The sequence below is a fragment of the Artemia sp. Qi Xiang Cuo genome, chromosome 6 (genome assembly GCF_049724085.1).
Source record: "Artemia sp. Qi Xiang Cuo chromosome 6, ASM4972408v1, whole genome shotgun sequence".
Lineage (NCBI taxonomy): Eukaryota > Metazoa > Arthropoda > Branchiopoda > Anostraca > Artemiidae > Artemia > Artemia sp. Qi Xiang Cuo.
In genome coordinates this window covers 16,979,387-17,003,288 of record NC_142799.1, presented here as the reverse complement: position 1 = coordinate 17,003,288, position 23,902 = coordinate 16,979,387, and the positions used below count along the sequence as shown (strand labels likewise).

At 34.5% G+C, this 23,902-nt stretch overlaps 1 protein-coding gene across 1 annotated transcript in view; it reads left to right on the top strand.

The window, feature by feature from the left end:
* Positions 1-23,902, top strand: part of LOC148950925 (calcium release-activated calcium channel protein 1-like) — a 148,195-nt gene that overhangs the window by 24,846 nt on the left and 99,447 nt on the right. The window contains exon 2 of the mRNA XM_089090068.1: positions 21,004-21,139. Coding sequence (XP_088946194.1) covers positions 21,004-21,139 — 136 coding nt within the window. The remainder of the gene's footprint in view (positions 1-21,003; positions 21,140-23,902) is intronic.

Sequence of the window (23,902 nt, the reverse complement as noted above, 5' to 3'; positions counted from 1 at the left end):
ACTCGCATTGAACTGCACCTACTATATCATCTACAGAGTTTATCGTGATTCTAGCTCACTAATAACTCTCAATAAACAATTGTACCCCGTCGCCCCCAAATTTCTACTATCAGCGTATAATCAAGCAACGAGTAAACTCTACGGCTGCATCCTATTGGATTCTAATCAAAATGTACCGGAGGTTATACGTGTAACCACATATATTTTTGACAAAGAAATTACTGTATATCTCCCCATAATCAGTATAAAAAGTTTTTAGTTGCTTTCATAACACTGCAGAAACTAAATAAAAGTATATATTTATTTTTCGTTCGTAGCACTTCAAAACCCCCACTTAGGAAAGCCATACTCAAACATGGTATTGAAAATTATTTCATTAATCTAACATCCGAACTTTGTTTAAATTTAACCGAGGGCAATGTTCAACTGCCAGAAGTAGTTTGGCATCAGGCAAAGCAAAATCGTTCCATTGTGCGTGTATTGGCCTGTAAAAAGAAAGGTAAGAGTTTTAAAAGAAAACGTCTTCTTCAAGCGGGTTATAGCTTTTTTACACTTTTACTGCCAATAATTGCAGAACTTGTAAACAGTTTTATCTAGATGACTATACCCTATAGATTGATCCCGATAGAACTCGCTCTTTCACCTGTGCAGCACTTTGAGGACAATCTGAGACAATTCATTGACAACGAGAATATTGAGGATGATAAAAAACTGCTTTTACTTCAATATGCACTTTGCCGAGTGGACAAATATAAGCCCTATCTTACGAGAGCCAGTGGCATTGATCACAAAAAAGAACCATCCCCTCAGAATTCTTTTGCTATCGCTGCTGGAACCTATTTAAAGAACAAGGAATTGAATTCTATAGTGCCAAGCATTGGCAACCTAATGCCGCACTCATATCGTGAACAATGTAAACGACTCACAACATATTTCATGGAAAGTGGTCAAGATCATATTCTAGTTGATAGCAATGGGAAAGGGATTAAAATTAAAGGCAAGATGTATAATCTACTTGATTTAATCTATGATATGGTTACAATTCGTAAAGGACGTGTATCATTTGATACTCATCTATACAACTTTCCAAATACATTAAACTTCCCCAAAAGCCTTATTAGCAATAGGCAAATTCTAAAAAAATTAAATAAACATGCTCCCTCATCGTCGTCAACATTAAAACATGAACAAGAAGAAGAAGAAGAAAATTTTCAATCAATTTTGGAATACATTTGCATACCTAGTGGAAACATTGATTTGACAATGAGGAGGAGGATGAGGAGCAAGCCACTGATATATAAACAAAAGCGACCACGTATCAAGTCAATGTCACAACAGCCACCATCCACTAGTATATAAAAGGGTAGTGGACGCTACACTAAGTGTTAACGTTCAAAATAGTTGAAGTTCTGAAACATGTTTATGAAAATATTGGTGAAGTGGGAAGTTTAAGTTCCCCTACCACTCTTTCCAAAGTCAATGGTGTTCACACTAAAAGTGGACAAGACTATCTAAATATTAAATCAAGTTACATTCTGCATGGAAATCATAGGCTTCGTGTTAATTAATTTCAAAAAACTAAAGCCTTTTCCCCATTGCATATAATACAAGCAGATCTCTTAACTCAAGATGAGATTCAAAGACGTCACAATACACTGTACAAGTACATTCTACTTGCAATCAGTGTTTTTAGTCGCTATGCATATGCCATTCCATTACGATTAAAGAGAGGTATTGAAGTTGCTCAGGCTATAGAAAGTTTTCTCGAACAAGATTCGTATAACAAAATTCAAACCGATCGCGATAGTGAATTTGTTAATCTCCATGTTGAAATTGTACAAATGAAATGTAATACACTGCTCTATCATAGTCATTGTTCTATAAAGGCTGTATTGGCCGAACGATTTATAAGACCTATTCGACTTTTAATTTCAAGATATTGTACATTTAAAAATAAACCGGCTTTTATTCATGATTTAGATGAAATCATGTTGATTTATAATCAACGACCTCATCGATCATTGTCCAACTCAACCCCAACGGAAGTTCATCATTCTTATCATGATACAATTGGTACTTTTATTAAACAGTATTCCAATGAAATTATTTTGAAGAAAAAATTTAATGGTGGTGATACTGTTCGAATTAATAGAACAACTAATGTTTTTTGAAAAGGGTAATTACTTGTGGTCCACTGACCTTATTAAAGTTTCAAAAATCCTAGACAACAAACCCGCAACATATCGTGTACGAGATACCACTATAAAGAGATTATCGACAATATTTATGACTTTGAACTACAAAAAGTTAAAAATAATTGTGAAATCTGTCAAATTTAAAAGTTATTAAAGACACGTACTCACAGGGGTGAGAAACAGTACTTGTTCAGTGGCTAGAGTACAACTCTGATTTTAATTCTTGGATCGACGTTGAAGATATTGACAATGCCCAATGATTTTTATGTAACATTTATGTCCAACGTCTCTGATCCTCTCTACAATGACTTGAATAAAACAAGTGATTTTTGGACGAAACTCTCCCGAGCCATTAAATTTGACGGTGCGTATGAAGAGGCTCTTGTCGACTGCAATTTTCAAAAATACCTATTATTTCCTGAGAAAGGATCGTGTGCATGATATAAAAGTTATACCATTCGAATGGTCACTCTTTGTCGAGTATGAATAGGTTGAAGCACGTAAATCTAGCGAATATCCAAACGTCACATTGAAATATAAAGAATATGGTATTAGGACGGATTTGTGTCTTACAATCAATAGAAAAATCTCATTTCGTAGGAATGGTAAATTCCATTTTAATTATTCAATGGAGCACGATAGGATTTACATTACCTCATCTGTTGACACTGAGATGATTCATCTCAATGATAGTCTGAGAGATGTTCTTGGCTTTAAACAGAATATGATCAGTGGTAAAAACGCTGGCACTGTTAAGGGGATGGATCAGGTTTTTTTGCTGATTATCCACCCGGTGGTAATTCAAATGTCCCCCTCCTACGTGTTCTTGAACGAAAAACAGCCAATGAACTTGTTCATCACTATAATATAAAGCATCTTCAGTATGTTACTGTAAAATCTTCGTATCTGGATCTCTGTCAGTTAACACTAAGAAGTGAATTGGGATATCCTGTAGCAATAAAAAAGGTTCAGCTGTGATTACATGTCATTTTCGACCCATCGTCATCACTGCCTAAAATGAAAAATAGAAAAAATCCATTCATCTGTCCTGATATTGACTGCTGTTTTATTGCTCTGAGTCCTCGTCAAATAGGTCATGGATTGGATTATTACAAGGGGTGTACTATAATGTCTGGCTAGTGTCTTGGTAGCTGGTTTGCTAGGCTATTTCGTTCTGCACTACCCCTTGCCAGAAAATATTTTGTACCTGCTTCATCAAATTTTGCTGCCTCGACACTACAGGACTGGGGGTCGGGTAGAAATTTCAAGGAGAGTGTTAAAAAAATATTAGATCTTTAGCAAGAGCCGCTGGTGAGCAATTAAAATCCCAGAAAAGTGGGAAGGGATAAAAATGTATGTCTGGGCATCAGTCACTCAACAGTCTCTACCCAGGCGGGAAGCGAAGGACATCAACAATGACTTTGAAGAATAAAACGAAGAAGACCGAGAAGGAGAAGAAGAAAAAGATCGTTGGATCAAAGAAGGATTTCTTCTCTTAAGATGACCTATCTCCCCACCAAGGAATCGCATCCATCAATCAGCTCCTCATTGAATCTATTCAATGCTTAAAATGTTGATGTCAGTATCAAGTATGACTACTATGAACAATTTTAGCCTCAACAACCCCACTCGAAAAATATATACTTTCAGATATTTTCCAATGAAGACTATTTCATTGATTTATCATCAACATTTATTAATTTAAATGTTGTGGTGAAGAAAAAGTCAGACAATACAACTCCCACTACTGCCGATGGTCTGTCTTATGAAAACTGTATTCTACACAACCTATTCAAACAAATTAATGTATTTATTAATGGAACATTGCTGAGCACTAGCAATAATTTGTCCAACTATGCAAGCGACACACAATTTATGATGATGACACCAAAGGTATATAAGGAGTTGAGACGACAGTCATTGGGCTATGAATATCGAGCAAGTTTTGATACTGACGGTGAGTTATCTACTGCAGTGACCCAGGAGTATCATTTAGTTGGAAAATTAAATCATGAGATATTCAACATATCCCAATGGTTGACCCCCCAAGGTCAAGATTGACATAAAGTTGCAACTACCTCCATCAAATTTCATTTTGAGAAAAACACTTGCTGCAGCACCTGATGCAAATGTCATTGTCACTTCGGCAATTCTTCATGTTCGAAAACAACAAGTTATAATGTCTGTTTCATTGGCTGTGGAAAAGCTAAGAGCCAATAGCAACATCATTAAACTCCTTGTCCCCCACACGATCACCAATCAACGTCATATTGCCACTGGCTCTCACAGTTATACCGATTCATCATTTATCAATTGAAAAATCCCATCAAAACTCGCTTTGGCATTTGTGAAGAGTGCCAGTGCCGTTGTATTCTGGACTGCCTCCCCCAATGATTTAAATTTTTTTGGTCTATCTAGTCTTTTGTGCATGGTGAATAGAATCCCACTGTACACTCTATCTTTTGACAAAACATCCTATAGAACTCTGCATTAATTGACCATGCAATCCCTAGATCATGACTTCCAACTATTTGAAAATGGAATAACCAATTCAAAGTTTTTAAAAAATCCTTGTATAATTGTTTCAAACCTGTCTGGTACCCAGTATATGAGCATAGTAAGAACGTGGAATGTACGTTTAGAGTGCATATTTGCAAATGCTTTGACTGAGAGTATCACGCTAGTATCATTGAGTCAATTTGAAACCTATTGGGAAATCACACCCGACGGTAGTGTTCTACTAGACCTAGCACCATGAACACAAATCAAATAATCAGCGTAGTTAATATGGATTAATATTTAATATATATTAATTATATTTAATATGGATTATTTAATATGGTCTCAGTGCAAGTCCTATTGCGTACCATTGGACTTCATTGAAAAAATTCCAAGTGTTAACAACACCCTAATCATTGTTAATAGCAGTCCATCGACTTTGAAGACAGGCCATTGGCTATGCATCTTTCAAACAGCGAAGAAAATCGAATTTGTAGATCCTCTTGGTCTTTCATATAAATTCTACACTCCCCTCATCAGTAACTTCATTGAGAGCAGTGGGAAAACTATTATTCAAAATGAATGAAGTTTAGAGGACTTAACGACTAAGACATGTGACTTTCATGCACTACTGTTTTTCATTTTCAGATGTCGTGACTATATCTACAAGCAGTTTCTCAACATTTACGTTGACTTTCTGCGATTGAACGACTTTCTAGTGGAAAATATACTTTCAAGTGTGTTTAATATTGATTTAGTGCCCTACGAAGAAAATGGTCTAAAAATGTATTTGAAATTGTTTATTAATAAAAATAAAGTATATATATATGATAAAAACAACTTTTGTACTCTTTAGATTTCATTTTCTACTACGTATAGGTATTTGTCGAGAACGACTAATGCCAGTAGATTATCTGAATTCACAGCATACTGATCCTGATGTGTTGCAATGTCAGGGTCACATTTTCTACAGTACAGTCTAACTTCACTCTTATCATATCTCTTTTTATAGTCAATGATACTATTCCCATTCATTTTGTAGAATTCGTTTGTTTCAATTTGCTTATTTTAAGCAATGTCAAAAAAGTATCCTCAAGTGGTAAATCACATTCCGTAACAGCCAAATAAAATTCAGTAGGCTTATAATCATAATAGCCATTGTCTTCACAACAATGACTTATAAACCAAATTCTTTTGTTGTTCCAACGGTCGAATCTTAGACCCGACTTCTCCTCCCAAAACAATCTAAAGCCACGACGATACCAATCTCTTAGCAATAAACTACAATCACGCTTAGGATTCTTTTCAATCATACCAGGATGTGTATTCTCCCCCAGATTACATTAATCATAGTGACAATTAGCGCATAGGTGTCCTCTAGAATGAGAGTCACACACCCCATCAAGACAGGAATAACAACCTTCAATTTGTACAACATATCCTCTATGCAATTTACACGGTTGCAAAATCTGCACTTTTCAAGATACTCATCAATCATTGTACAATTCTCACATGATAACCAGCTGCCCTGTGTAAACTTGCATAGTGGACACGTATGGAACACTTTTTTCATGTGTTGACACTTTCACCGCCAAAATTAAACTGAGATACGATCAAGAAATTAAATGGGATAGAGAGGAGTAAATCATCCTTGATAATCATCTTTCTCATGAAAAAAGTCTTAAATTTCTAAGCTAGTGTGCGTGTTTTAAAAGCGAATCCACAATATCATTTTGTCCTGTCGTGATTAATATGTCAAAAAATTGTGTAAAGGCCTTTGGACCATGACGTAAAAGCTTCATGTAATAGTCAAATCACGGAGAATCAGTTTTCATTATATTGATAAGCATTCCTCGAGAAAATATCTTCCTTTGAATGAATAATCCCAGAAAATCATCATCTAGAATCAAACGTTTTTCCATAAACACAAGATTCCCCGTGATTCGCTCCTTCTCAAACTTATCCATTTTTTAGAGCCCTAACACTCTCACAACCAACTTCAGACTACCCGGGATTCTTTTTTCTACTAAAAAAAAATATAAGCTAACCTACTCTAGAAAAAAAATCTTCGATTTAGAAACAATTTTATTCAGTACAATCACAACAATAAGAATCACTAATTCGATTTATTTTCCTCAATTTATTTCACCAGTGTATCTAATACAGCTTGAAGTCTATTTATATGCAACATGTTCAGTTTCGCTGCAAAGTATAATTGTTCCTCCAATTTAAATTTGCTCAAAGATATCACATATCTAGCATACATATTTTCCCATTCAAGTTTTAGTCTACATCCTCGTGTTATTTCCACTGCCACATTTGGTACTCTCGCCCTTGTATCATTGCTGCTACCTGCTCCACCATCAAGCTCCAATAGTGTAAAAGTACCAATCATTTTCTTTACTAATAAACTATTCTCTCTCTGAATTCAATTCTCTTACTAATATGAACTACAATGAAAATCACTCCTTATATTTGAATTCAATTACTAATCAAGTTACCGTATATGGAGTAGCCTCCGTTCTCTGTGATTGGCTCCAAAAAATGGGTGTTGCCTCAGAAACCTGTCTGGTAAGGCATGTACCGTCTGTAGTAATAGGTGACTGAGCGTGGTAAGGCATGTCCCCTTGAAACTGTACTGTATATTCATGGTCCAGGCCTTGTCCCGTTTCCATCAATAGGTGCATTACTACTATTGCAGCTGCATCTCACATTCTAATCAAACCTAAAACATAAATCTAACCAAAAATATATTCTGACCAAAAAATTACATTTATAAGATAAATACATAGTTCAATTTTCAGTAGTAAAAATATAACATCACAGTACTTTAAAATTAACTTATCAAAGATTTTATCTATTTTACTGTGACCGAGACTTCCAAGAAATTTTATATATGTCACGGTCAGATACTGAATAGTGCCCAAGGGGAATATATTTACAATATTTTTACAAATATAAACCTTACTAGATACTGCTGATATGGAACTTTAATAAACTTTAACTGAGTAATTTTATATTTCAAAGAGGGGAATAATCATTAATCTTTCATTTGAGATATCACTATTTCTAACACAATTCTTTAAGGCACTCTTATTAAGCTTTTCATCTACATAATTAGTGGGCATCCCCTTGCAATATTTCTCAACATCGTCACTATGAGGACTAGCAAACACAACTTTGCACATCATATTGCTACCAGCCCCCCGATTCTAAATATAAAAGTTCTTTTGGTGCTTCGTGGGTCACTAGGTCAGGGTAAGGTTCAATATTAAATTAAAAAACAAGATTTTTTTCAACTGAAAGGAAGAACTGACATTAAAACTTAAAACGAACAGAAATTATTCCTTATATGAAAGGGACTGTCCCCTCCTCAACGCCTCACTCTTTACGCCAAAGTTTTTCATTGTTTAAAAAAATAGAGTTGTGAGAAATTCAAACTTTACCGGAAAGAGCATGACGTTGAGGAGGGGAAAGCCCCTTTAATATACTGAATATTTCTGTTCGTTTTATGTTTTAATGTCGCTCCTTACTTTCAGTTAAAAAAAAAAAAAATTTATTTAATTTTTGAACGTTTTTTAACAAATGCAGGTTTTGATCTTGGCTCACCGTACATGAATAATTAAAACAAAATTTTGATATTAATTTAATTTTATTTGGTTAAATGGCTTTCTCGAAACTTGTTTAATTTTATGTATGTACGTTTTTATTAGTAATAAATATACGTAACTTACGAATTAACTTAAGTAACGAACTTCTATATTCATATATTTCTAATACGTATATTAGGGGGTTCGCCCCCTTTTCAGTACCTTGCTCTTTAAGCGAAAGTTTGAATTTTGTTCCAATTCTTTAAAAATGACCGCTTAATCACAAAGGCCATTAATTAGAATAAATAGCTGTTATGAAAGTACTATAAAATCGTTGGCTTAAAGAGTGAGGTATTGACTAGGGGGTGAACCCAATCATATATGTAATATTTTCTGTTCGTTTGAAGTTTTGTTGTTGCGGCTGTTGCAGTTGAAAAACTTGTTTTTTATATTTAATTTCTGATCTTTTTTTAAATAATGCTGTGAAATCCGGCGTCCCCTTCATAGCAATTTCTCTTCCCCCATGAAAGCTTACTTCATGGAAATATCCTCCCACATAGCCCCCGAACCCTCCCCCCAGCTACCAGGAAACATCTCCCCGGAAAACGTCTGTATACTTCCCAATAACCAATACTATATGTTAACATTGGGTAAAGTTCATAACTTTCAGCCCTCCCCCGAGAACCTCGGAGGATTAAGTCATCCTAAAAGACATACTTATAATATTTTCGAACATGCTGAACAAAATGGCTATCTCAAAATTTTGATCAGGTGGCTTTGGGAAAAAAATGAGCGCTGGAGGGGGCATAGTTGCCCTCCATTTTTTTGGTCTCTTAAAAAGGGCAGTAGAACGTTTAATTTACATTCCAATGAGCCAACCCACGATATTCTAGGACCAATGGGTCGATACAAACACCCCTGGGAAAAAAAATTAAACAAACACTCACCCGTGATCTTTCTTCTGGCAAAAAATACAACATTCCACATTTTTGTAGATATGAGCTTGAAACCTCTACAGTAGGGTTTTCTGAAACGCAGCATATGCTGGTGTGATTTTCATTAAGGTTCTATAACATTTAGGGGGTCTTTCCCTCTGTTTTCGAAAATCAGCCAAATATTCTCAGGCACGTAACTTTTGATGGGTAGGATTAAACTTGATGATACTTATGTATTTGAAATAAGCATTAAAATTTGATTCTTTTGATGTATCTATTTGTATCAAAATACCGTTTTCTAGAGTTTCGGTTACCATTGAGCCGGGTCGCTCCTTACTTACAGTTCGTTACCACGAACTGTTTGGTCCCAGATTGTCTAGTCCACACGAAAACTTATGGTAGTCCTGTTTTCCGAATTTACCAATATCTTAACAGTTTTAAATTTCAAAAGCAACAAAACCTTGTCGCCATAATACACTTCTACTTCCCCTATCCCGGCCATTGTATCTTAGTCACATTATAGAAAAATTCCAACATAAGTATTTTTGGATCTTTTTAGAACCCACAACTATATTCTTGTTTATCATGACGCTCTTTTTTTCCGATACAAAACGTCATTTTAGAGCCTATAACTGTAAAGGTTGTAGAAATGGGATTCGCAAATATTCGTATATATTCATCCGGATTAGTCAAAACATTACACCAGCTACGATTGCGGACCGAAACGCATATCTTTTTCAAAAGCTGAATTTAATATCAGTCTAAATATTTTTTTATCAACTTTGAATTTATTTTCTAGTCGTTTATTAATGAAGATTCCTGCAAGTTTGTTTGATTTGATTCGATGCTTTGTGGAATTTAGTGACTTTGAGGTCGTTGAAAAGTATCCATTTTTCGAGAACTTGATGCACAGCAATATTCTTTTTAGGTTATAAGTCAGCAATAAGTTTCTGTCTCAAAGGCATCCTATACATGCCTTTATGAAAGGGAAACCAGGATCATACGAGCCATTCACTCATTTGTAGTAACCACATGGTAGAGAATAATGGTATATTGCAGTTGGTTGTAATGAATTCATGTCTACGAAAACTAAATCCAACCGTTCACGAGGTTTTCCACCAGAATCGACTTCAAGAATGTCCTTGAGGAACATTGCCACCCTTAATAGATAGTTCAATAAGCAGATAATAATAAATAGCCGTGACCAAGTCGATTTCCTCTTTTCTAGTTTTAAAGATTAAGTCCATAACTAAATGTTGTGTTTAAAACTAATAACCCAAATCTAATCCAAATTCTTCATAAGTTTCACCTTTGATTTTAAGTATGATATCCAACTATGTCAACACATCACTTCATTAATAAAGTTCACAATAACTGATTCCATTTTCATAATAGTATTTTGATCAAACTTTAATAACTTAATTATTCTCATTAAGCATTATCGATAGATTATAAGGAGAATTGTAAAAATATTCACTGAAGGGGGTATTTTCATCACTCAATCTCAAAAAGGAGCAATAGTAATCATACGGATATGCACCCTTACATGTCAATAGATGATACATTTCGGTGCCTAGAAAACATTTTTTTAAAGAGGAAAGTAAATATGATCATGTAGCTTTTGAATTTGAACAAGCTCTCTGAGAAATATAGGCAGAAAATTATACGAATAAAAAATGGATCTTATTAAAAAGTTTGTCTAATTCTTAGTATATCTCCACGTTATATCCATATCAAAAATCCTTATTGATTACTATAGTTTTATATTATAAGAAAGACTATCCTTTACTCTTGAATTACCTTCAACTTCAGCCTATTTTGTTAACAAGGCCGGCGCAAGGAGCATAAGTTTAATACTATATTTTGAGATATGAATAAAAACAGGAAGAAACGTTGATGTTTAATTTTTAAATAAAAGATCAAGCCCTGTGAATCTGAAATAATGCCCCGTAGAATTATGATATATTAGATAATCATGACCCACCATCAAATAACGCTATCAATCCCTTCCAGAGAAACCCAACATTTTTAACCTTAACGAAGAGCTTTACTATCAGAATATGTTAGTATATTAGGGTAGAATATATTTATGAATCTTAAAAGTACTTTATTCGTGGTCATTTAAAGCCTGCAGAAAAATCACAATACACCGTTCCCAATTATCTTATAAGACACAAACCATTGCACAACAATTTGATAATCTAATTGGGCAGAACCCCAGGCAAACCCCAGGCAGAAATTTACAAAATTAGTGCTCGAGGAGGGATTTAAAATATCTACCAGTTTCATTGCACAGTCCAGGCACCTTTATCACTCAGTAAAAGTCACTTATGAAAATTTTAACTTTAAACCACTTTTTCTACAGCCAATGTCTTCTCTGATTTATAACCGTGTCTTTCACAATGGTTTAAATGGTTATTTATAATTATATCTCTAAAGACAGCCGAAAGAAACATCGGGCAATAGTGACGTAAAGATTAATTTTCCGTGGGACAAGAGTCGAAATATACCTGTGACTGGGATGAAATGACGGTAGCAATATTGTCTTTGGCAGGCTCATAGAAGAGTTGGATGCAATAATAAAGATTGCTAAGGGACGGACCCTTACGGGCGATCTTATCTTTATATTTCTGATCTTTAGAATCATCCTTTTCAACGTCAGTGTCATACTGTAGAATTGTTACCCCAACTCAATTTCTTACTTAATTGTTTATCATGCTGGGATGGTGTTGAGAACGTATTCAACCTTCTCCACGAGGTGTGGTCAGCAGCAAGGGCCTCTGCACTAATCAGCAAAAATCCAGGGTACCCTAAATCCTAAATGTTGACTTTTATTCTCGAAAAATCTAATTCTTCTTTGCGCACGGGATACCATCTATACATTTAAAATAAACTTTTGGAAATATTTACACCCACCGAACATTAGTTCACTGCGACGTTTCATCGAAGCATATCTCTGTAATAATTTATTTGCTGATATTAGATTTAAAAATTTTAAACAACGTGAATCTGTATGAAAACCGAAACTCCGAAAACCGTGACAACCTCTTAAATCGGGATGACAATTTGTTTAATGACCACTTTTCCCATCTCCTCTTAAAATAAAATTTGTACTTAACTCACATGAACCCAATTCTAAACAATCAATATATAAATTGACGGACAGCTCTCTCTAACCTTAAAACTCTTGGCTTTTGAAGTTATTTTGTCGACCCATCTCATAAAATTGTCTTTATTTTCATGTATTTGCATGTGAGATGTCTGGATTTCAGTAATAATATGTATAATACTCTTTCCCCCTAGTTTTTCTTCAAAATAGTTCTCTTTTGACTACTATAGGCCTACAAAAAATCATTAAAAATTGGATTTATTTTTCTATTATATTTTCGGTCTTATCATCAAGTATATGTAGCGTATTAACTGGATCTGGCCGAACTCTAGCACTGGAACTATCTATACCTCCAAAGATTATTCAATGAAACTGAATGTGATCCAAAGCCAAGTCAACAAAATCAAACTAAAACAAAACTCAACGCTTGCAAAATTCGAGATTTCAACCCCTTCTCCACCCTTTTCCAGAATCAATTCACTCTTATAAAAAACGAAGTCTGACTATTAGCATTTACGCCTACATCTCAAACTTCATCTTTTCAATCATACTTTTCATCTTCAATACGACAGTAAGAACATTCAAAATACTAACATTTATATTTGTTGATAAATGGAACAAAATCATGTTCAATGCATAATTATTTCTCCAATTTATTACATGTGACCTAGGATGTATTATTACTAGATAACTCGTCTAATACAAGCTACATTATATTATAACTACTACAATCCACCATCAAACTACCAGTTGCAATTTTACAAGTTATTATTGTTACCTGTTGACTTAGATTTAGCCTCGAATAAGGTGTGACATTGATTGCCAATCAATTTTTCATGCATAGGAATTTTTCATTTGAAAATTACGTAGGCCTTTACCCCATCTATAGCTAAAGAGACGATATTTACAAAAAATGGAAAAAGTGCATCATAAATAAAACCAGCGAAGAAGGAAAAAACCAAGATGAAGAAGAAAAATACCAAGTAAATAAATTCAAAACGGAATGATCTTTCCTACAACTTCTACTTGTGTATCACAGTCTTTAACTTAAAAGTATTAGCTCAAAACCCCTATGCCTTCCCAATGCCAGAACATAATTTGCACTTTACTGAAAAATATAAATGTTTTTACTTTTATAACTTTAATAGATCAAATCATATTAACATTTTGATTACTAAATACCAGCTGCATAAAACTGCATTGAATAAAATGCGTTGGATAACTGCGTTGAATAAAATGGCTATCTCAAAATTTTTATTGTATTGGTTTGTGGTATACATGGGCGCGAGAGTAGGGTTATTTGCCCTCCAATCACTTTTGACTAATAAAAAGGACACTAGCTCTTTGAATTTCCAATTGAATGAGCCTTTTTTGAAGTTTCTACAAACCAAAAATTCCGTGAGAGGGCCATCAATTTTCAATGTTAAATATTAGATCTGGATCCTGTATGGGCTTACCAAAGACAAGAAATCCCAAGGTCGTTTCTTCCTAATAACAGACATAAGTCGACTCTTGTCCCAGGTGAAAAAGAGTCTTCACGTCACTTCTGCCCAATATGTCTTTTGGTTTCTGTAGTGTAATAATTTTTTTTAAAGATTTTAACCCTGTGAAAGACACGGCTATCAATCGGTAGAGATACCGGCTGGCAAAAAGCCGTTCTAAAGTTAAAAAAATTTCACCATTCACTTTAAACAAGAAACAAAGTTGCCCTCCGTTGTGAAGAGAAACTAGTAAATATTTATTATCCGTCCTCGAGTTATGATCTTGTCAAGGATCATAAGTCAAAATTTTTTGCCTTCAGTAATGCACAACGAAATTCTCAAAATATTATTCAGTTGGTAGAGTTGTATGAGGCAATAGGGAAGATGTGTGTGGTATATGCTGAAAAAGTTTTAATTATGACCGTTAATAAGTCTTTTTCAAGATCGATACACATAATATGTTAACTTACTATACTAACACATACTGATAGCCAGGCTTTTTATTCAGGTCAAAAATTTTGTTATTGTCTGGAACAGATCGGGAGACAGCGTGAGACTGTGAGGGATCATGATCATCGTGTAAATCCTAATTTTGCAGGGCATAATTTTTAGGATGAGCTCACAACCAAGGAAATTTTAAAATGAAACTTCATACTATTCTTCCTGTTTAAATCCATAATTCAAACTCTGATTTGAGATTAATTTTCCGAGTGCCAGCTTTGTTAACAAAAAAGGGTGGAATTGATGGTAATTCAATGTGAAAGATAGTTTTTCTTATAATATAATACCCACTTTATCGGAAAAGCTTCTTTCTATGCATCTCGAGTGGAGATATAATTAGTATGAGAGAGAAATTTTGAATAAGAACCGTCTTTTAGATTCATACAGTTTTCAATCTAAGTCTCTTTATAATTTAAATTATTGGTTTATTGAACTACCTTTTCGATCCGTCTCATAAGATTTTCTTCATTTTTTTTTGCTTTTGCCTTTGAGAAGCCTGAACTTAAGCAGCAGTATTTGTAAAAAAAACATCTTCCCAGGTGTTTCATTCAGATAATGAAAGTTTGACTTATAGTCCATGCCAGTATACCCTAAAGTCTTAATTTAATATTCTATTATATTCTTGATATCCTCGTGAAGCAATTGGAATGTGTTAACGGGATCCAACGTAACATTAGCATTGGAATATCTACGCCTCCTAAAATTGCTCTAAGAACACGAATGTAATCCGAAGCCTAGTCAACTAATTAAACTGAAATGACTCTTCACTTCCAGAATTAAAGATTTCAGCCCCTATCCCCCCTAGGTCCAGAATCACTTTACGCTTCTGAAAAACACACTCCTTGCTATTAAGCTCTACATCTCCAACTATGGATCTGGAATCAAATTTTTCATCTTCATTATGATAGTCGGAACATTCAAAATCAAATAATTTATATTTATTGACAAGCAAAGGAAAACCAGATTCAAAGCATAATTTTACGTTACCAAAGATATGCTATCGGAAGATCTTAGGCAGCGCAATAGCGCTGCCTAAGTAAAGAACGATGTGAGCACAATGTATTATTTATTTTTGGTTCTTGGTCTTCGACCAGGGCACTTCTGAGGGTTAAAACTAATAACCCAAATCTAATCCAAATTCTTCATAAGTTTCACCTTTGATTTTAAGTATGATATCCAACCATGTCAACACATCACTTCATTAATAACGTTCACAATAACTGATTCCATTTTCATAGTATTTTGATCAAACTTTAATAACTTAATTATTCTCATTAAGTATTATCGTTTGGTTATAAAGAGGATTGTAAAAATATTCAGTGAAGGAGGTATTTTCATCACTCAATCTCAAAAAGGAGCTATTATAATCATACGGATATACACCCTTACATGTCAATAGATGATACATTTCGGTGCCTAGAAAACATTTTTTAAAGAGGAAAGTAAATATGATCATGTAGCTTCTACTTCTACTTGTGTATCACAGTCTTTCACTTAAAAGTATTTCACTCAAAACCCCTATGCCATCCCAAGGCCAGAACATAATTTGCACTTTACTGAAAAAATATAAATGTTTTTACTTTTATAACTTTAATAGATCAAATCATATTAACATTTTGATTACTAAATATCAGCTGAATAAAACTGCGTTGCATAAAATGTGTTGAATAACTGCGTTAAATAAAATGGTTATCTCAAAATTCTAATTGTATGGGTCTGGGGTATAGATGGGCGCGAGAGGAGGGTTATTTGCCCTTCAATCACTTTCGACTAATAAAAAGGACACTAGCTCTTTCAATTTCCAACTGAATAAGCCTTTTTTGAAGTTTCTACGACAAATCTTTCTATAAAAACCTTATATTCTCCCAGGACACAAATTACAACCCTCCTCAAAAACATGATTTCTATCTGGAAATAAACTAAACTGAATAAAATGGCTATCTCAAAATTTTGATTGGATGTGTCTGGGGAAATGTTGGACGTGGAAGGGGTGTTAGTTGCCTTCTAATCACTTTCTGGTATTAAAAAGGGCATAAACTACTCCAATTTGCAATCGAATGAGCCTTTTTCGGAGTTTCTACGACAACTCCGTCAATACGAAGTGCCCTGGTTGAATACCAAGAACCAAAAATAAATGATAAATTGTGCTCACATCGTTCTTTACTTAGGCAGCGCTATTGCACTGCCTAAGATCTTCCGATAGCATATCTTTGGTAACGTAGAATTATGCTTTGAATCTGGTTTTGCTTTGCTTGTCAATAAATATAAATTATTTGATTTTGAATGTTCCGACTATCGTAATGAAGATGAAAAATGTGATTCCAGATCCATAGTTGGAGATGTAGAGCTTAATAGCCAGGAGTTTGTTTTTCAGAAGAGTGAAGTGATTCTGGACCTAGGGGGGATATGGGCTGAAATCTTTAATTCTGGAAGTGAAGAGTCATTTCAGTTTATTTAGTTGACAAGGCTTTGGATTACATTCGTGTTCTTAGAGCAATTTTAGGAGGTGTAGATATTCCAATACTATTGTTACGTTGGATCCCGTTATCACATTCCAATTGCTTCACGAGGATATCAAGAATCTAACAGAATATTAAATTAAGACTTTAGGGTTTACTGTCATGGACTACAATTCAAACTTTCATTATCTGAATAAAACACATGGGAAGAAGTTTTTTTTACAAATACTGCTGCTTAAGTTCAGGCTTCTCAAAGGCAAAAGCAAAAAAATGAAGAAAATTGAATGAGACGGATCGAAAAGGTAGTTAAATAAACCAATAGTTTAAATTATAAAGGAGGAGGAATGGTGATTGTGTATATAGATGGTTTAGAGCTGAATCTATGTAAATACAATACAAATTTTTAATTTAATAGAAGCAGAGAAAGGTGACAAACTTGAAAAATTCTCCACTTAAGAGTCTCCCAGGGTGCTCAGAGTTTGAATTATGATACGGTTTTGAAAGGTTTTAAATGTGCATTTCCAATTTTACCACACACACCATTAAATACTTAATTTTTACCGAAAGGTATTAAATATTCTCCAGATGGTAATTATCCTGTATCTCTAATGTGTAATTAGGGTTTTCGATAAGAAAAATCAGCCTTTGAGAGTGGGGTAACAATTATAAAGTTTGACGCTGTCTTTAAGAAGGGTGAGCGTAAAGATATGAAAGGCATCGAGGATTCCGTGAGAGGGCCATCAATTTTCAATGTTAAATATTAGATCTGGATCCTGTATGGGCTTACCAAAGACAAGAAATCCCACGGTCATTTCTTCCCAATAACAGACATAAGTCGACTCTTATCCCAGGTGAAAAAGAGTCTTCACGTCACTTCTGCCCAATATGTCTTTTGCTTTCTGTAGTGTAATAAATTTTTTTAAAGATTTTAACCCTGTGAAAGACACGGCTATCAATCAGTTGAGATACCATCTGGCAAAAAAGCCGTTCTAAAGTTAAAAAAAATTCACTATTCACTTTAAACAAGAGACAAAGTTTCCCTCCGTTGTGAAGAGAAACTGGTAGATATTTATTATCCCTCCTCGAGTTATAATCTTGTCAAGGATCATAAGTCAAAATCTTTTGCCTTCAGTAATTCACAACGAAATTCTCAAAATATTCTTCAGTTGGTAGAGATGTATGAGGCAGTAGGGAAGATGTGTGTGGTATATGCTGAAAAAGTTTCAATTATGACCGTGAATAAGTCTTTTTCAAGATCGATACACATAATATGTTAACCTACTATACTAACACATACTGATCGCCAGGCTTTTCATTCAGGTCAAAAATTTTGTTATTGTCTGGAACAGATCGCGAGACAGCGTGACACTGTGAGGGATCATGATCATCTTTTAAATCCTAATTTTGCAGGGCATAATTTTGAGGATGCTCTCACAACCAAGGAAATTTTAAAATGAAACTTCATACTTTTCTTCCTGTTTAAATCCATATTTCAAACACTGATTTGAGATTAATTCTCCGAGTGCCAGCTTTGTTAACAAAAATGGGTGGAATTGATGGTAATTCATGGTGAAAGATAGTTTTTCTTATAATATAATACCCACTTTATCGGAAAAGCTTCTTTCTATGCATCTGAAGTGGAGATATATTGAGTATGAGAAAGAAATTTTGAATAAGAGCCGTCTTTTAGATTCATACAGTTTTCAACCTAAGTATTCAAGTTCAAAAGGCTGATTACCATAATGACTAATTTCTTTTCAAACAGTGTTGCCTTGAAGCCGAAATGTATGATCTATTGACAAATAAGGGTGTATGTCTTAATTTTACTATAACTCCCTTCCGAAATAGAGTGAAGAAAATATCCCCTGCATCGAATCTTAACACAATTCATTTCATGACCAAAGGATAACGCTTGATGAATTCAAATTTACTAAGAAAATTTGGTCAAATAGATGTTTGGAAATTTAATCGAATATTTTCACCTCTGTAATATCAAGTGTTGTCTTGAGATTGTTGGATATTATATGTAAAAAAAAAATAGAATCATTTGTTGTAAAAACATAAAATGTATTAATTCTAAGTTTAAGGATAGACTAAATTCAAAAGACTAGTCAAAAGAAATTTCGTTTCATCACGCATATTGAGCAGCATGAGTTAGTGAATCAATCTAACGGGGGTGGCTGTGTTTTTTTTTATGGATACTGCATTCTTGAAGCCAATACTAGGTGGTTAGCAATCGCAGCCGGTGTGATTTTGTGACTAATCTGGTAGAATGTGCACCAATCATTGCAGATCTAAATTTTATAACGTTTACCATTATCGGTTCGATATAGGTGTTTTTGTAGCGGAAAAAGTAGGTCATGCTAAACAAGAATGCTTGTTTGGGTAGTTCAGTTTTAAAAGTAAATAAAAACCTTGTATTGAAATTGTTGTATATTTTAGCTAAGGTGCAAGGATGGGAGGAGGGGAAGGTACAACAGAGTTATGAAGAAACGAATTCTCCGCTTTTGAAAATTAAAACCAACAATTTAATAGGGAATTTGGCAAGCGCTGACATCTCTAGTGCACGTATGGATATAAAATGGGATGTTTAACAATACCCTGAACTAGTGAAACACCAAGTACCAAATTAAATTATATATATAAAATCAGAAAGTGGGATCAATACAATTGCAAGGGTGTGTTTGCTAGTCCTTAAGTCTACTTTATATTGACTCAAAGTAAGGAGGTGAAAAACAACTGCAAGGGGGTGCTCACTAAATATATAGACCAAAAGTTTGATATGAGTGCGTATGACATTTATAGAATGAATTGAGAAAATATTGAAATCCACGTGCAAAACTAATCGTAATCCGTTCTCTGAAACAAAAATCTATATTGTTGAAATTGATAAGAGTTCAATATCAGCAATATCTAATAACCTATATGTTCTTAGGGATGGTGTAATTGTACTCTCCTTTGGGTATTGTTTAGCATCAGAGCAAGATGGGTGTGTAAAATCTATGGAAAGACAGTCTGAGTAAAATAGATTAGATGTTTTTAAGTGAAATTTAAAGTAGTGTGATGTTACCCTTTTTGAATACTGTAAATCAAAATGTCTAATTATCTAATAGACGCGATTTTCGGTCAGAGAGATATTTTTCGTTCGGTTGTTATATTAGTTTTAGGTAGGAAATTATATGCGAGTTTATAGTTAATATTTACCTATTGTATCTTTCAAGTTTTGCGTGGTTATTCGTTGTCTATCATTTGAGTTTAAAGTGGATAATATCCTATAGTTTAATGGAATATATGCCTCCATTTAGATGAGAGTGATCTTAATATTTGTTTCTGTAAATAAAATGTGCATAAATTCAATTACTAACTAAATACATATAAATCAAAAGGTTGGTTTCTTTACTTGAATATAATTATTTCCAACAATAGAATAACAAATGTAATTCATTTAAATAAAACAGTAATGATATTTTTTTAGAAGAAACGTTTTCAAGAAAAATCAATGCCCTGAAGAAAAACTAAGCTAAAATATTATTTTTATGTACAAATCAGAAGATTTAAATTCCAAACAATATTTGAAATATTATTTTTTTTGGGGGGGGGGGGGTTGGAATTAAGACTAAGCTGTTCAGAAGTGAAAATAAATTAGATTTCCCTCAGAGGGCTAGCTTCAAAACCTCTTAAAGGCTTATTTAGATAATCATTAAATTGAATCATTTTTCTTTTTTTTCCTCGAAAGAGCAAGATTAAATTAATTGACCAATTTAAAATATAGTTCATCCTCTATTCTCTCCCAAAAGTTTATTTCTTTTGTAATTATGAAAGACTTTCCGCCGAACCTTTGATTATGAAAGACACATCACCAAACCTTTGCTTGTTTTAATTATTCAGGTGGTGGGAAAAAAGCTTCTTTTTCTTTCAACGATTTATCCAGTCCATAATTTTGATTTTCAAAGTTATGGTAGGTATTGATGACCTTATTCATGTCTTCGTCACCATATGAAAAAAGTATGGAGGGAATGGAAAACCTGAAAAAGGTTGAACTAAATTCCGACCTTAAGAAAGCAGGATTTGCGGTTTTAGATTTCATTTTTTCTTTATTTCGAATAATTTTTAATGTTTTTCACACATATTATTTATTAAAATCGCATTGATTTTTTGTTAATAGTAGTGGCAGTTATACCATGAATGAGATGATCTCGTTTTTGTCAAAAGTGCTTATATTGCCAATTTCCAGTGCTGAAACTGACAATGAAACAATGCATGGAAACAATAATGGAAAGACTAGAACCAGCCAATTCCTGCGTCGTAATTCCAGATCCTACAGACGAAGCGATAGCAGTGTTTCAAGACAAAGATTAAGAGACCTTCAAGTAATTTTCGATTGTAATTATTTACTATTTAATAGGAATGTCCCGAAAATGCAGCTGTCCTAACTATAAAAATAACTATGACTACGTCTGACACTTACAGTAATACCAATACACCTGATGCTAGCACAATCTGAATTTGCTCCTCCACTGTCCCAATCTCTTCAAAAATATATTTTTTACTCATTTCCTTAAATTTTCTTATGCGAAGTTTGACTTCAGTGTTCAATTTCAATTGGGAATTTTAGTTTTTATATTTAGTTTTGATCATGCTTGGGTTTAAATAGTTTTACTTTTTATTCAGTTCCTTATTTGCTTCTCTTAATTTCCTTGAATTTTTATAGCCAATATGGTTGGTAGAAGGTGTTTTGAGTGGATGTATTTAGAGAAATCATTTATATCTTGCAATAATATATAATTAATCCTCATTTGTTTGTCAATTAATTGTTCGTACCTTTTGCGGATAGGAAGATAAACATTACTTTACTCCTCTACCTTTGAGCTTGTCTCTCTATTTACTACTACTACTACTAACAAATCACCGCAGGACCAAGCCGACCGAGGCCAACAGAACTACGCATGCTGCTCCTCCATTCCAATCTATACAAAGCCTCCCTTTTTACTCCCTCCCATGACCTTCCCATTTCCTTTAAACCTTTCTTTATGACGTCCTCCATCCCCAGACGAGGACGACCTGCTTTCCGTTTAGCCCTAGACGGTTGGCCAAAAAGAAAATTTTTCGAATATCTGTCATCCTTCATCCGCACAAAGTGTTCTAGCCACCTCAATCTTTCTTTTATTATAGCCCTAGAGAACAGTATTGAACCATATTTTTCGTAAAGCCTATCGTATTGTTTGAGATACGGTCAGTCAGCCGGGTACCCAGAACAATCCTTAAGCAATTTCTCTGGAAAACATCTAGCAAATCTTCATCCGTTTTTCGGAGCGTCCATACTTCAGAGCCATATTTGACCACTGTCATCACTGTAGCTTATAACATTCTAATCTGGTTTATTCTTTGATTTTGATTTAAAATAATCAAAATATGAAAACATCCCAGTTAGTTATAATTTTATAATGATAGGCAGCGCGCTAGCAATGCCTAAGTAAAGAACTATGTGAACACAGTGTGTTTTTTTTCTTTCTTTTCCTCCATACCTGGGCACTTCGTATCGAAGGAGTTGTCGTAGAAACTTCGAAAAGAGATCATTCGATTGGAAATTGGAGTGGCTAGTGCCCTTTTTAATCGTCGAAAGTTATTGGAGGGCAAATAGCCTTCCCCATCGCCCATCATTCCCCAAAACACATCTAATCAAAATTTTGATATAGCTATTTCTTTTGGCATATTTGATTTCCAGAAAGAAAATATGTTTTTGAGGAGGACACTCCCCAAAAACCCTAAGAGCAAGGGTTTTAAGATATGCCCTAGGGCATATAGGAACGATGTTGACACAATGTACTATTTATTATTTTTTTTTTTCCTTTAGACCAGGGCAATTCATATGGAATGGGTTGACGTAGAAATTTTAAAAGGGGCTCATTTGATTGGAAGAGAGTTCTACTGCGCTTATTAATATTCGAAAGTAATTGGAGGGCAACTAGCCACCCCCCCCCCCTACGCCCATCATTCTCCCAAACACATCCAATCAAAATTTTGAGAAGGTCATTTTGTTCGGCGTAGTTGATTTCTAGAGAGAAAATATGTTTTTGAAGAGGACACTCCCCCACAACCCTCAAGGCAAGGGTTTTATGCTATGCCCTGAGTGCATATAAGGTTTTATAGAAGGCGTTGCCGTAGAAACTTCAAAACAGGCTCATTCAATTGGTAATTCAAAGGGCTAGTGCCCTTTTTAATAGTAGAAAGTGATTGGAGGGCAACTACCACCCCCCCCCCCCCCTCCGACGCCCATCATTCCTCCAAACACATCCAATAAAAATTTTGAGATAGCCATTTTGTTCAGCGTAGTTGATTTCCAGATAGAAAATATGTTTGAGGGGGAGACTCCCTCACATCCCTCAGGGCAAGGGTTTTAAGTTATGCCCTGAGGAAATATAAGGTATTTTAGAAGGCGTTGTCGTAGAAACTTCAAAACAGGCTCATTTGATTGGAAAATCAAAGGACTAGTGTCCTTTTAAATATTCAAATGTGATTGGATGGCAACTACCCCTCCCCCCCCCCCCTTGAGGACCATCATTACCCAAAAAACATCCAATCAAAATATTAATATTGCCATTTTGTTCAGCGAAGTTGATTTCCAGATAGAAAATATGTTTTTAAGGAGGACTCTCCTCCACCACCCTCAGGGAAAGGGTTTTTAGTTATGGCCTGGGGGATTATAAGTTTTTTTTAAATAAGAAGTTGTCTTAGAAACTTCAAAAAAGACTCATTCAATTGGAAATTCAAAAAGCTAGTGCACTTTTTAATATTCGAAGGTGATTGGAGGGCAACTTGCCCCCCCAAGCCCATAATTCCCCCAAGCAAATCCAATCAAAATTTAGAGACAGCCATTTTGTTCAGCGTAGTTGATTTCCAAATAGAAAATATTTTTTTGAGGAGAACACTCCCCCAAAACCCTCAAGGCAAGGGTTTTAAGCTATACCCCTGAGCGCATATAAGGTTTTATAGAACGCTTTGTCCTAGAAACTTCAAAACAGGCTCATTCGATTGCAAATTCAAAGGGCTAGTGCCCTTTTTAATAGTCGAAAATGATTGGAGGGCAACTACTCCCCCCCCCCCCCGACTCCCATCATTCCTCCAAACATATC